We start from the raw sequence: 14,272 nt of genomic DNA, 5'->3' as shown, positions 1-14,272 counted from the left end.
TGCTACAACCCGCTGCTGCAGATACACGCTTTACAACATCAGGAAGATACGTCCCCAGCTGACTCAGAAAGCGACTCAGGTTCTGGTCCAGGCTCTCGTCATCTCACGCCTAGACTACTGCAACTCCCTCCTGGCTGGTCTACCTGCATGTGCCATCCGACCTCTGCAGCTCATCCAGAATGCAGCGGCTCGTCTGGTTTTCAACCTTCCTAAATTCTCCCACACCACTCCGCTCCTCCGCTCCCTTCACTGGCTTCCGGTAACTGCTAGAATCCTCTTCAAGACACTGGTACTTGCTTACCGTGCTGCGAATGGATCTGGCCCTTCCTACATCCAGGACATGGTTAAACCGTACACCCCAGCGCGTGCACTACGCTCTGCATCAGCCAAACGACTCGTTGCGCCCTCGCTGCGAGGGGGACCCAAGTTCCCATCGGCGAAAACACGTGGGTTTGCTATCCTGGCTCCAAGATGGTGGAATGAGCTCCCCATTGACATCAGGACGGCAGATAGCTTGCACATCTTCCGGCGCAAACTCAAAACTCATCTCTTTCGACTCCACTTCGAGCGTTAGAACGATTAACGAAGCACTTTTATACTAATAAAGGACTGGATTACCTAAAGCCAGTTGAGTAGCACTTGAAATGTTTGGCTCTATGAAACCTGATATACTTATATGATTCTGTTTTCTTCAAGGTTGTGTCTTCCTGGTCGAATGTACTTATTGTAAGTCGCTTTGGACAAAAGCGTCAGCTAAATGCAATGTAATGTAATGTAATGTAAAATAAAAATACCTTTTTCTATGTGCCACACATCAAAGAATTGGGTGATGCTGCTTTCCCTTAGTGTAGGAGCCAAAACGTTGATTTATTATTTGTATTATTTAATCATTTAATGTATGTAATGGAGTATAATTGATTGGTGTCAAGTGATCATGATCCGCAGCCACGGCTGGGCGGAGCGGCTGATTGGTGCTGCGATTGCCTCAGCTGGTTAAAAGAATCCTGCTGATGATACTCTGTGTTCTAGTTTGGTTGTGAAGCCACACGGTTTTTTGACCGCTGCATTGCACTGCAGAGAAGGATAACTTGGAAATAAATATACCAAAAGAAAGGTGACTCTGAGTGATGTGTGAGCGCGTCGGCCAGGCGCTAAAACCAAAGAACAAAAGGAGCTTAAGAAAGGTGGAAAGAAGGCTCTTTTATTCGTCAAAAAACCCAGCTTGATGAGCGCTGGTCCGTGGAAACGTATGTTTTGAAAACAAGAACTCATAACAGCGTGTCAAATACTCGCCTTCGTTTTACTACGGATTCTACTTCCTAGAACGACGGTGTTGTGAAACGTGAATGACTGAAGGCAACAATCACTCCTCCCCCAACTACATCTGTAACGCGTCACTGCTGTGGAGCGTTCAAAGACTGTTGGAAACGTCTCAACTCAAGGCAAGACAATGAAAGTCCACAAACAATGAAGTAAAATTCAAAAGGAATAAACGTGTTGTCTTGAACAAAAATGGCAGACTTGGAAAGCTTGGAAAGTGACATTGACTGTGTGTATATGGAAAGGCTCAAACGACTGAAATCATCAAGGAGTGCAAAATTGGGTGCATTGACAAGGAAAATAAATGAAATCAGACAATTAATGGAAAATGTCTGCAATGTGGAACTGGTTAAGTCGAAAAGGGAAAGTGAGTTTACACAACTACACAAAGAAATGGAACAGTTAAATGATTCTGTTCAAGCTTTAATGTCCACTGAGGAGGAGAAAGAAATGGATCAGGATGAGTGGTATAACCCCAAAGCAGCTGCCTTGGAAGAGTTTAATCAGGAGGTCTTAAACTGGATCGCTGATGCTCCTGTGTCCAATGTTGTCCAGACAAAAATAAAAGGACATACGAGTGTTGCACCTCGGGACAGTATTTCAAACGTAAAGAGTGTTCATTCACAAAGTTCAAGGAGATCCTCTCGGTCTTCTATCACATCTGCTAAAATAAAGTTGGAAAATAGAAATGCAGAATTGTTAGCACGAGCTGCTAGGCTGACTCAGAAGCAAGCACTGGAAAGGGAGGAAGCCGGTTTGAAGGAAAGAAAGGAACAGCTGGAACTTGAAACAGATATTGCAGCAAACACTGCAAAATTAAGTGTAATCAAAGGAATGGAGGATTCTCATGAAGGCATGTACCAAGCAGGAGACAGAATGAATGAATATTTGGATCACTCACTGTTTGTGAGTACAGCATTAGAGCAAGAAAATGCTCATTTGAATGCTAACAAGCATACACCAAACATCAATAAAACTGCAAATGCCGTTAATAGTGAAACACAATTCATACCACAACGTCCTGAAAGTTCAACTTCATCCAGCACGTCTTCTAGCAAGGGAGAGGGCAATATGAACGGCTTAATAAGCATCATGGAAAAACAGACCATAATAACAGAAACAATGGTAAAGCAGCAGAAACTTTCTTCATTACCCCCGCTCAGCATTCCTACCTTCAACGGAAACCCTTTGGACTATCGGTCCTTCATAAGAGCATTTGAGCATGGTATTGAAGAGAAAACAGAAATCAGTAAGGACAGGCTTTACTTCTTGGAGCAATGCACTATTAGCCAACCAAGAGAGCTTGTGCGCAGTTGCCAATATATGCAATCTGACAAAGGATACACGGAAGCAAAAAGGTTGTTGAAGCATCATTATGGAGATGAATATCTTATCGCGACAGCCTACATCGACAAGGCTCTCAATTGGCCATCTATTAAACCTGAGGATCCACAAGCTTTAAAAACCTTTGCTGTGTTTCTGAATGGATGTCTCAATACAATGGATAGTGTGGAATACATGGAGGAAATGGATCACCCAATCAACATGCGAGCTGTTCTTTCTAAACTCCCATATAAGCTTAGAGAAAACTGGAGAGCTAAAGCTTGTAACATACAAGATGGAAACAACAGAAGAGTTAAGTTTGAAGATCTAGTGAAGTTTGTCGACCATCATGCTAGAATCCTTTCTCATCCAGTGTTCGGAAACTTAAAGGAAATTCCAAATACATCAGCAAAGACAAGCTACACATTCGTTCCTGCTACTCCCAGCGCAAGGTTCAAACCGAGATCTCCAGAGTTATATAAAAGTGGTTTTGCCACTAGTGTATCCCCATTACCTCAGAAAGAAAACTGTAACCGACACAGTGACACATCCCAATCAAACCGATGCATCTACTGTAAAGGAGAACACCATCTTTCTGCTTGCAATCAGATTCTCAAAAACACCCACAAAGAGAAGTTGGAATTCCTCAGAAGCAAAGGACTTTGCTTTGGATGTTTAGAAAAGGGCCACATGAGTAAAGGATGCAAACAAAGACATACCTGCAAAGAGTGCAATCTCACACACCCCACTCTGTTGCATTTCAGTAATATCGAGTCGGGCAAAGGAAAGGTAAAGACTGTTGCAAATGCTTTAGTGGATATGGATAAAGATGATTCACGGGAGGAGGATATTGGGGCCGGTGAGCCTGAAGGCACCCTGGCTATCGTTCCTGTGAAGGTGAAAACAAAACAGGGTAATACCATCATAACAACATACGCCTTTCTGGACCCAGGTAGTACGGCTACCTTTTGCACAGAGTCCATTCTACAGCAGCTTCAAGTGACTGGACGCAACACGAAGATACTCTTACGAACAATGAATAAAGAGGAGTCAGTTAAAACATCTGTTGCATGTGACCTTGAAATATGTGGTCTAGAAAGTAACCAGTATGTAGCACTTCCACCTGTTTATTCACAAAACAAAATACCAGTACGAAAGGCAAATATTCCCTCTCAGGAGGATGTGGGACAATGGGAATACCTGAAAGAGGTCAATATACCACAAATTGATGCAGAGGTTGGCTTGCTAATTGGGTGCAACGTGCCAAAAGCTCTAGAGCCATGCAAAGTCATAAACAGCCAAGGGAATGGCCCGTACGCTGTTAAGACCATTTTAGGTTGGACAATAAATGGACCTCTAGGAAGGTCAGATACGACTCGTTGGATTAAGCCAGTCGTTACAGCAAACAGAATTTCTGTTGTGGAAATCGAGGAATTGTTGAAGCAGCAAGTGAAGCTGGACTTTCCAGAACATCAACACAAGGAGCGTCTGGAAATGTCAAGAGAGGATCACAAGTTCATGGAAAGTGTCTCTAATTCTGTCAAGTTAGTAGACGGACACTACAGTATTGGACTGCCATTAAAGGAAAAAGGACTTGATTTTCCCAATAATAGACGTGTTGCTGAACAAAGAACTTTGAACCTAAAAAGAAAATTCCAACAAAACAACAAATTCTACAAGGAGTACAAAGAGTTCATGGCGGATGTTGTTGATAAAGGTTTTGCCATCAGAATGACACCTGAACAAAAAGACAAGGCAAATCAAAGCAAAAGGAGCTGGTATATTCCACACCACGGCGTGTACCATCCAAAAAAGCGTAAACTGAGGGTGGTTTTTGATTGCGGTGCAACTTACCAGGGCACATCTCTGAATGCACGTCTTCTCCAAGGCCCAGATTTAACCAACAGTCTTATTGGTGTCCTTACAAGATTCCGGCAGAAGAACATTGCATTCATGGCAGATATTGAAGCCATGTTCCATCAGGTCAAGGTGCCAGAGGAAGACTCAGATCTTCTCACATTCTTGTGGTGGCCCGATGGAGATCTCAGTAGTGAGCTAGAAGAGTACCAAATGGTTGTACACATCTTTGGAGCAACATCCTCGCCTAGTTGTGCCAACTTTGCCCTACAACAGTGTGCAAGAGACAATGTGGATGACTTTAGCCCAGAGGCTGTCTCTTCGATGCTAAGAAATTTGTATGTGGACGATTGCCTAAAATCAATGGAAGACGAGAGGAAGGCAGTGATAATCGCTCACGAACTTAAAACCCTGTGCAGTAAGGGTGGTTTCAAGTTAAACAAATGGGTAAGCAACAGCAGAGCTCTACTACAAACAATACCTGAGGAAAGTAGATCAAAGGAAATCAAGGATCTGGATCTGGATAAAAGTACCCTACCTGTTGAAAGAGCTCTCGGAGTTCAGTGGTGCACGGAAACTGACTCATTCCATTTCAAATTTACTCCTCAGGATAAACCACTTACCAGGAGAGGTATTCTGTCAGTAGTGAGCTCTATATTTGATCCGCTGGGTATGTTGTCCCCTGTGATCCTCCCTGCAAAGCAAATCTTGCAAACATTAACAGGAATAAGGCTAGGATGGGACGAAAATATTCCTGAAGAATGTAAGGAACAGTGGTTGAGCTGGCTACACCACTTGCAATTACTGAGAGACTTCAAAGTCAAAAGATGCATCACACCACTCAACTTTGGAGATCCAGTCTCAGCTCAGCTTCACCACTTTGGAGATGCTAGTGAAAGTGGTTACGGAACAGTATCTTACCTTCGCCTGATGAACAAAGCAAACGCAGTTCATTGTTCCTTTATCATGGGTAAGGCCAGAGTAGTTCCACTCAAACCTGTGACCATCCCAAGAATGGAGCTTACCGCTGCCACTGTAGCCGTCCGGATGGACCGAATGTTACAGGAAGAGTTGGAGCTTAAACTCCAGCCATCCGTGTTTTGGACTGACAGCACATCTGTGTTGAAGTACATACAAAATGAAACTACAAGATTCCACACCTTCGTCGCCAACAGAGTCGCAGTCATTCGATCTGCTTCAGAGACTTCCCAATGGAGGTATGTTAATGGTTGCCTGAATCCAGCTGACTGTGTATCAAGGGGAATCTCTGTAAGTCGCTTTCTGAGAGATGAAACCTGGTTAAGGGGACCAGAGTTCCTTAGTCTCCCTGAGCATCAGTGGCCTAAATCTCCAGATTTGACTCTAACAGCCAGCGACCCTGAAGTCAAAGTTTTTGCCGTAAGTCTCAACCCCATGGAAGAAAGCTCTAGTACAGTGAACAAGTTGCTCACTTACTATTCCCACTGGCATCGCCTGAAAAAAGCTGTGGCCTGGATGCTACGCATAAAATCCGCTCTGATGGCGAGGGCAAAAATGGATTTGAAGGAAAAGAGAGCAAAACATGAAAAAGGACCTCTCACTGTTGAAAACTTGGAGGAAGCGGAAGCTGCCATAATTCAGTTTTGTCAGTCCGCTTCATTTAAGGATGAGATAACTGCGCTAAAGAAAGGACTTGCAGTCAAAAGGAGCAGTCATCTTCACAAACTGGCACCCATTCTGCAGAACAACTTGGTAAAAGTTGGCGGAAGGTTATCGAAATCCGCAATGCCAGCCGAAGCCAAAAGCCCAATTATCTTACCTGCAAACAATCATGTGACTCAACTCCTCATCAGACATGTCCATGAGAACATAGGGCACAGTGGAAGGAGTCCTACTCTGTCAGGTTTAAGGCAGAAATATTGGATTCCTGGAGGAAATTCTGCAATCCGAAAAATCCTCTCTAAATGTGTAACCTGCAGGAAACTCAGTGGTGTAAAAAGTCAGCAATTCATGGCAGACTTGCCGGAAGAAAGAGTTACCCCTGATGATCCGCCCTTCACAAACGTGGGCGTGGATTTCTTTGGCCCATTTGAGTTGAAACAGAGAAGAGCCACAGTTAAAAGATACGGTGTAATTTTTACCTGTCTAAACATCAGAGCAGTTCACCTTGAACTTGCACACAGTCTCAACACTGACTCTTGCATTAATGCCATCAGGAGATTTATTGCAAGAAGAGGCCCTGTCAAGGTCATGAGGTCAGACAACGGAACCAATTTGGTTAGAGCTGAACGTGAACTAAAAGAAGCAATACAAGAGTTAAACCACACACAAATCCAGAACAAGCTTCTTAAAGGGGAAGTAAAGTGGATATTTAACCCACCAGCAGGCTCCCACCACGGAGGAATCTGGGAAAGACAAATCAGAACCGTCAGACGCATTCTCAGTGCCCTCACGCAAGAACAGAAGCTTGACGAGGAAGGACTTGCCACACTTTTCTGCGAAGTGGAGGCGATCATAAATGATCGACCCATAACGACTGTTTCCAACGACCCTGGAGATTTAGAGCCCCTCACTCCAAATCACTTTTTGCTGCTCAAATCAAAACCATTTCTTCCGCCTGGTGTCTTCAATCCGAGCGACTGCCACGGGAAGAGAAGATGGCGCCAAATTCAGTACATGGCCAACTTATTTTGGAAGCGATGGACCAAGGAATACCTACCGGAACTCCAAATAAGGCAAAAGTGGAACAGGAAAAGGAGGAATTTCGCAACAGGGGACATTGTCCTTATCGTCGACGAAAATGCTCCAAGAAATTCCTGGCTCATGGGACGAATAACGCAAGTCTTGCCAGACTCGAGAGGTTTTGTACGACAAGTGGAAGTACAGACAAAAACCAGCACACTCCGTCGACCCATCACAAAGCTGTTACTGCTGGTCGAGTCCCAAAATGAGCTCTAGCCCCCTTCCCCTCTTGCACCACACAAGCACATTTACACACACGGACTCATGTGTTAATACACATTCGCCCTACAAAGGGTCAGAAGCCCTGAACAAATGTTTTGTATTGGCTCTCCATTTTATGTTTATTAGTAATTGTCATGTGTGATTCCATAACAATTAGGGGCCGGAGTGTAGGAGCCAAAACGTTGATTTATTATTTGTATTATTTAATCATTTAATGTATGTAATGGAGTATAATTGATTGGTGTCAAGTGATCATGATCCGCAGCCACGGCTGGGCGGAGCGGCTGATTGGTGCTGCGATTGCCTCAGCTGGTTAAAAGAATCCTGCTGATGATACTCTGTGTTCTAGTTTGGTTGTGAAGCCACACGGTTTTTTGACCGCTGCATTGCACTGCAGAGAAGGATAACTTGGAAATAAATATACCAAAAGAAAGGTGACTCTGAGTGATGTGTGAGCGCGTCGGCCAGGCGCTAAAACCAAAGAACAAAAGGAGCTTAAGAAAGGTGGAAAGAAGGCTCTTTTACTTAGGAATTTCTGAATTTGCAGATGTCTGTCCATGACAATACAGTCCAGAGTCACACCACGTTCCTTTAACAACTCCAGACTCCTTTTCAGGCCCTCTAACTCCATGTGGTAGCTTCCACCAACCTCATTGCTCTGTTATGACACATACAAATAACCATTGATACACACATTTTAAATATAACGTGCAAACAGTGTTAAAGAAAAAAACATTGATATTTCATTTCACCCCACTTACCTGAACCAACTGGAGGTCAACGACTTTGTTGTTCTTCAGGTCCACCATAGTGTAGCTTCCGAACTTTGCATAGTGGCCTGTGAAAATATGTTTTACAGTAATTACTTTTCTCTGCGGATGGTGAATTTGTATTTTTGCTTGTAGTGTTTAGCATATGTTTTTCAGGAACCATTAATTTAATAAATCACACATAGTGAAACCCCTTTCTGAAATGTAAAATGTGAATTATATAAAAAATACATACCTGGAGTCAGCCCTCATATCACCACCAACTATCACTTTCTCCTCTGCATGGAGCTTCTGTAGCATGCCTTCCTGTGATTTTTGCCAGTAAGAAACAATCGCTGGCTCAATGAACATCCTGGCATGCCTTCGGAAGGTGTTGTATTTGCATAGCTGCATATTCATTGTTTGAAGACCTAATGGTTGAAAGAAAACCGCAAGAACACATTTTAATCTCAAAGATCACCTGTAGATTTGTTGTCGAGTCGATGAGGAGAACCTGGAAAGTGCAAATGAGCTGCCCTTTTTTAAACAGGGAAAGAGCTGAACATGTCATTATTTTATGTCATCATTTTCTCACTCTTGTTATTGTTACCTTGTCCTATCGTATTCAACAACAACATTTGCATTTTCAAACATTGGCAATACAATCTTCTGCAGTTAATTTACCTTTGAAAGTTTGTAGAAAGATGCTCTGTTGACATATGTTGCAACTGATAGCTGCAGGTTTCCAACTGGAGTACTCCCAAGAACAGGCTGGCTATTCCAGTTTCTTGTAAACTGACAATGGGGGCACAGCTGCTGCACTGATATGAATGTACCGATCCTTCTGGTTTGTACATCACACACACGCTTGCACACAGGACATGATTCAAAAAGCTCCATGAGGCAGGTCTCATACACGATGTATGTGTTGATCGTCTGGGGGGGGTTTTGTTCTTGACCACTAAAACAAAAAAATAGAAGTTAATATCCATCACACAGATTGTTGCTTTAGAGATCTTTGGTGTTTCCCTATTATCAATGTTTGAATTATATACAGCAAAAAATACAATACATAGACAAACTCACACATAGTGATATTTCAGTAACTTACGACATGGCTGTTGTTTCTGTAGCATTTGTTATGGATTCTGCTGGATCATAAGTTGCATCCTGGCCTTCGGAAATCACTAAAGAAGAGCTTCCCTCAAATGGATCTTCGTATTCCTCTTCAAGATCCACACGGGGCCTCTTTGGTGGTCTCTTTAAGGGGGTGGATGTTAAAAAGGGCACTGGCACTTCCAACGGAAGTGTTTCGACACCAACGCTTCTGCAGGGAATTTTAGCCTGGACAGCTGTAACATAATTGTATTTGACATTAAAAACAAAACAAAAGATAAAACAAAAATATTTTACAACAATTAGAAGCACACAAATTAAAGGCTACAACATCAGAATGTCAAGATGTATCCAAAGAACATTTGAAAAACGTGCTTCTAACCTGTACTTCGATGTGAACCAAGAGTCCTCGAGGATAGCTGTGTACGAACAGTACGGTACTTGGGTGGGTCAGTCTGACATGCAGAATCTGTCATCACAGGTAATCTGCTGGTAGCATGTGAGGTGCTGGCCTGTAAAGAAGAAAACAAAATCATCTCAATTTAGTATTCAGGATGAGAAAATACTATTTGGATAAATATCGTCTGAAATCCCAAAAGATGGGGGCTAAAACTCTCTATTTAGCAAAGCTCTTTGCTTAGCCTTTTCCAATCTGAGTTAGTTTTGAACCGTAACGTGCATGCTGTGTTTCTGACTCAATACAGATGATGTGTTGGAGAGGGGCTGAGCTCAGTAGACTGATTGTAATGAGTGCTAGCCACTAATTAGCCTGTTGCTAGGTAAGGCCTCGTCAACAACAACAACAGACCAACGGGGCTTTAGTTCTGTTTTACTCATGGTGTGTGTCCCCCCTCACATACATACACACAGTGTTGTATCCTAACACATCCCCATTTATATTCATGTGCGTAAACAAGTAAACATACAAAAGCTTTTACATATAACGCTGGAAAAAACGGCATGTCTCATTAGCGTAGCGTAGCTTAGCTTACAGATCTGATCGTTCTTACAGACTACAATCACAAAAGCTTTTACATATAACGCTGGAAAAAACGGCACTTACCTACAGAAGATTACGTTTGTTATTATAACTTACTCAATATGATTTTAGAGGATACAAAATACTAATAAATAGGAGAATAAATACTTGTGTTATCGGCTAGGGCGTGGCTTTACAGCCTTCACACAGATCGCCATTACGGCAGTATGTCTGAACATGTTAGCAAATGCCTGATAATTAAAATAAAAGACAAAGCAAAGACTGCGGAGCGTACAATATAAAATGTTATAAAAACATATAAACACCTAACCGATTACTATTTGGGTTTGAGGCGACATTGATACGGCGAAGCTACATGCTACATGCTACATACTACAAGCTAGAGATAGCTTTATCAGGAAAAACACCGCTAAATAAAAACTTACAGCTTCAAAATTGGATGTGTCCTCACTGGCCTGCTCCCGGATGGTTGGTATTGATCCCGGGTTTAGCATTAGCTTGGAGACATATCCGTGTTGGACTTGAGAGAAGTTCATAAACATGTCCGTGGTAAAATGTTTGGAACACACAAACAGAAATCTGCCGTGGTCTTCTGGCACATGTCCCTTGAAAATGAAGTCTAGCCACAGATTATTTTTCTTTTTCCACTGATGGCATTGCATGCAGTCCCCTGTCCCGAGTCTTGCAGCCAACAACAGCACAAAGTTGAACTCGCTTAGACATCCTGGCAAGAGCAGACAAAAACACAGATGTGATTGGAGTTGATTTAGCCTGCCGATAGCCTATATGCGAATGAGAGGTTTGGCAATGCACGTGGCCGTGGCTCATTCCCCTGATAGGTGGAGAGTTGACCAATAAGCGGAGCACGTCTCTTTGTGACGTAGGAAAGTGTTGAAATCTGGATCCGTTTTTTTCAGATCCGTTTCAGCCCCTTTTTTAGAGATTTGGCGAAGGAGGAAAATAGAGAGGGTTGTGTTTTCTGACACTTGGTGAGTTCCCTGGAACACCGGGGACACATATTCATGTATAAAAGACGTCCAAAGGTGCATTTTGCCTGATAGGTCCCCTTTAAATGAAGCTGAACCTGCTGCTCCTCACAGAGAGAAGAGGCTGTGTGAATTACTTTACATTGTGGATAAGGGTGGATAGCCCCCATTGTTCTGTGTGTCAAAATGGAAGACAGCCCACACACCTATCAATCATCAAACCGTGGGGTCTTATTTCATTACGTGTTGATTTGTTGATTTGACGTGTTAAACCTTCAGTACGTTTGGTAGCGGCGAAGTTCGTTTGGCAAGGACTGAAAAGGGACGTGAGGACTTGGGCCAGGGAGTGCGTGGCTTGTCAACGGCGCTAAGGTGCACCGCCACACGAAGGCCCCGTTGGAGCGTTTCCTGGTGCCTGAGAGGAGGTTTGATCACGTCAACATTGACCTGGTTGGTCCATTGCCTTCCTCTCAGGGGTTTTCCTACCTCCTCACCATGGTGGACAGAACAACCCGTTGGCCGGAGGCGGTTCCGCTCGTTTCGACATCAGCCGCAGACGTTGCCCGGGCCTTCATTGCAACGTGGGTGTGTCGTTTTGGCACCCCGTCAGACATTTCCTCAGACAGGGGCTCTCAGTTCACGTCCGAGCTCTGGAACGCTGTGGCAGGCGGTTTTGGGGGTTAAGCTGCACAGGACTACCGCTTATCACCCTCAGGCTAACGGCCTCTGCGAGCGCTTCCATCGCTCCATGAAGGCGGCCCTCAAGGCCGGCAGCCCTCAAGGCCGGCCTTACGGACGGTAACTGGGTCGACAAGCTGCCCTGGGTGATGCTGGGCCTGAGGACCGCACCTAAGGAAGATCTGCAGTGTCCTACAGCGGAGATGGTCTACGGTCAGCCGCTGAGAGTTCCGGGGGATTTCCTCCCAAATGCATCAGCTCCCTGGTCTGCCACGGCCCAGCGAGTTTTTCTGCGTGACGCGGCGGAGGCTTTCGCTCCAGTCCCGACTACTCAGCACGGTGCGCCAGGGTCTCGAGTTCCCGCGGAGCTACGCTCGGCTGGGCACGTCTTCATTCGTTACGACGCACACAGAGGCCCCCTGCAGCCCGCTTACGATGGACCTTTCCGGGTTTTGGAACACGTGAAAAACACCTGGTGGTCGACATGGGCGGTAAGGCTGAGCACGTCTCGGTTGACCGGGTGAAGGCTGCTCACTTGGACGTGGACCGGCCGGTGGTGCTGACTCGGCCGCTGGCTTTGATTCCTGTCAGGGAGTGTGGACCTGTTGTTCCGGTCCCTCCTCAGTCAGGGGCCGCACGGGCGGAGGTCGCTGTACCGACACCGGTACGCAGGTCTCGTGGGGGCAGGCGGATTGTTCCTCCTCCCCATACGGATTTTTTTTACACGTTAATTCTGGGGGGGCTTGTGTGGTGACACGTTATTGGACATAATTCACCTCTCGTATTGTGTTGCCACACGGACCCTTTAGTGGGAACACCTGTAGCGTTAGCTTCCATTCCTGCTAGCTCATCAAGCAGAGCAGTTCATGTGATAACCTCTCTGTTATTAATGGCTAATAAAGATTAGAACTCTGTTCTTAATACACCGCCTCCGACTCCCTTTTCCTGGCACTACACTGTATGCATTGTTAAGGTTCATTTAAATTCGCTATGCTCTACTATAGCTTAAAATAGACTAGCTAACGTCAACGTATTGTTGAAGAGAGGCTTAGTGTATATTAAATCAACCTCACAATGAAATGTGTGTATCTTTAAAATATGAACGTCACATTTCAAGATGGTCCAGAAATAACGCTCCCTTAGATATTGTAATATGGTTTGTTGAACTAGAGTTATTTATTGCAGCTAACGGCCTATCCGACGAACGACCCAAACATTGTTGTTTTTAATATTATTATTACCAATGCCTCTTTTAATTGTATTATCATCACACTTGAGAAACAGCCTTTTCGTGGCTGTAGAACAGAACATGTAACTTAATTCCTGCATTTAAGGACGATGAATAGCAGTCAATGCTTTAGTGACAAGGAAATGATTTGTTTAAATATTAGATATGACGTTATCTGTGACTTCAGTGGAAATTAAGCTTATCCATTGCATTGCATTTGTTAAATAGGTTTGTGTCTTACCCTTATGTGTGTGATGCATATGAATATGGCATATGAAAACATATTAATTTGACTGACTCATGAAAACCTCATCCAAAGTAACAGTAAAATAAAAAGGACCTACACAATAATACTCAATCAAACTGATACAGTATAAGGACTGTGATATCCAGCCATTTCTGAAGTATAACAATAAGATTATGACCTGTTTTTAAAAGAAGATAAAAAGTAGTTTGCATGTAAAGAAGTCTGTAAGCCACGCATGTAACTTTACATCTGTTTGTTCAAAGTGTCCTTAAGGTGACCCAGACAGGCTGGACCAGAGGAGGAGAGACAGATCTGGACTCCTAACAGCAGAGAACTTCAGCACGGATTCCAAGGTACACCTTTTTCATACTTTACAAAGAATGCATAAAGTAATGACTCTAATACACTGATATACATGCCATTAAACATGGCTGAATACTAGATCACCTGCACATCAGTGATGTTGAGTGGACTTTCTTTGCAAAAGGTTACATTTACATTTTACCAAGCAACATCACTTTTTTGTTCAACTTTCACATTTCAATGTATTTAAGGCAAATATTATTGAACATAGTGAGAGCTGCGACCCTTTGTCTTTCAGTGAGACAACCGAACAGAGCAAGCTTCTACAGTTGCACTAAGTTTTGATAACAGTTAAATATTATTTTAATAATACATGTATTTCAATGTTGATGAATTTAGAACAGTTTATTCATAATCTGATTATCTTTGTAGTACACTGTTGGATTTAAAAAACACATTCAAATAAGAAAATCATTATATTTATGAACAAACAAACACACCTCTTTCTTAAATAACACACTT

At 43.5% G+C, this 14,272-nt stretch overlaps 2 protein-coding genes across 3 annotated transcripts; one reads left to right on the top strand and one right to left on the bottom strand.

Moving 5' to 3' along the window:
• Window positions 1–850: 850 nt before the first annotated feature.
• LOC117532415 lies at window positions 851–7,876 on the top strand. 2 transcript variants are annotated; one of them, XM_034195743.1, is made up of 3 exons: window positions 851–4,264; window positions 4,382–6,026; window positions 7,420–7,876. In XM_034195743.1, the coding sequence occupies exons 1-3, from the start codon at window positions 1,513–1,515 to the stop codon at window positions 7,583–7,585; spliced, it is 4,563 nt and encodes a 1,520-aa protein (XP_034051634.1). In that variant the 5' UTR covers window positions 851–1,512; the 3' UTR covers window positions 7,586–7,876. The 2 variants fall into 2 exon arrangements, with proteins under 2 accessions (XP_034051634.1, XP_034051633.1); XM_034195742.1 differs by having other exon boundaries at window positions 4,382–7,876.
• A 91-nt stretch (window positions 7,877–7,967) lies between these two features.
• LOC117532420 lies at window positions 7,968–10,815 on the bottom strand. The gene is made up of 7 exons (XM_034195751.1): window positions 10,734–10,815; window positions 9,691–9,820; window positions 9,304–9,544; window positions 8,877–9,153; window positions 8,449–8,623; window positions 8,205–8,281; window positions 7,968–8,101 (listed from the first exon to the last, which is right to left on the bottom strand). Exons 1-5 carry the CDS (start codon window positions 10,800–10,802, stop codon window positions 8,609–8,611), a joined length of 732 nt encoding a protein of 243 aa, XP_034051642.1. The 5' UTR covers window positions 10,803–10,815; the 3' UTR covers window positions 7,968–8,101; window positions 8,205–8,281; window positions 8,449–8,608.
• Window positions 10,816–14,272: the final 3,457 nt, after the last annotated feature.

Source organism: Gymnodraco acuticeps, unplaced genomic scaffold (genome assembly GCF_902827175.1).
Source record: "Gymnodraco acuticeps unplaced genomic scaffold, fGymAcu1.1, whole genome shotgun sequence".
NCBI lineage: Eukaryota > Metazoa > Chordata > Actinopteri > Perciformes > Bathydraconidae > Gymnodraco > Gymnodraco acuticeps.
Note: the sequence above shows the minus strand (reverse complement) of the source record. Positions and strands in the feature narration are given on the sequence as shown.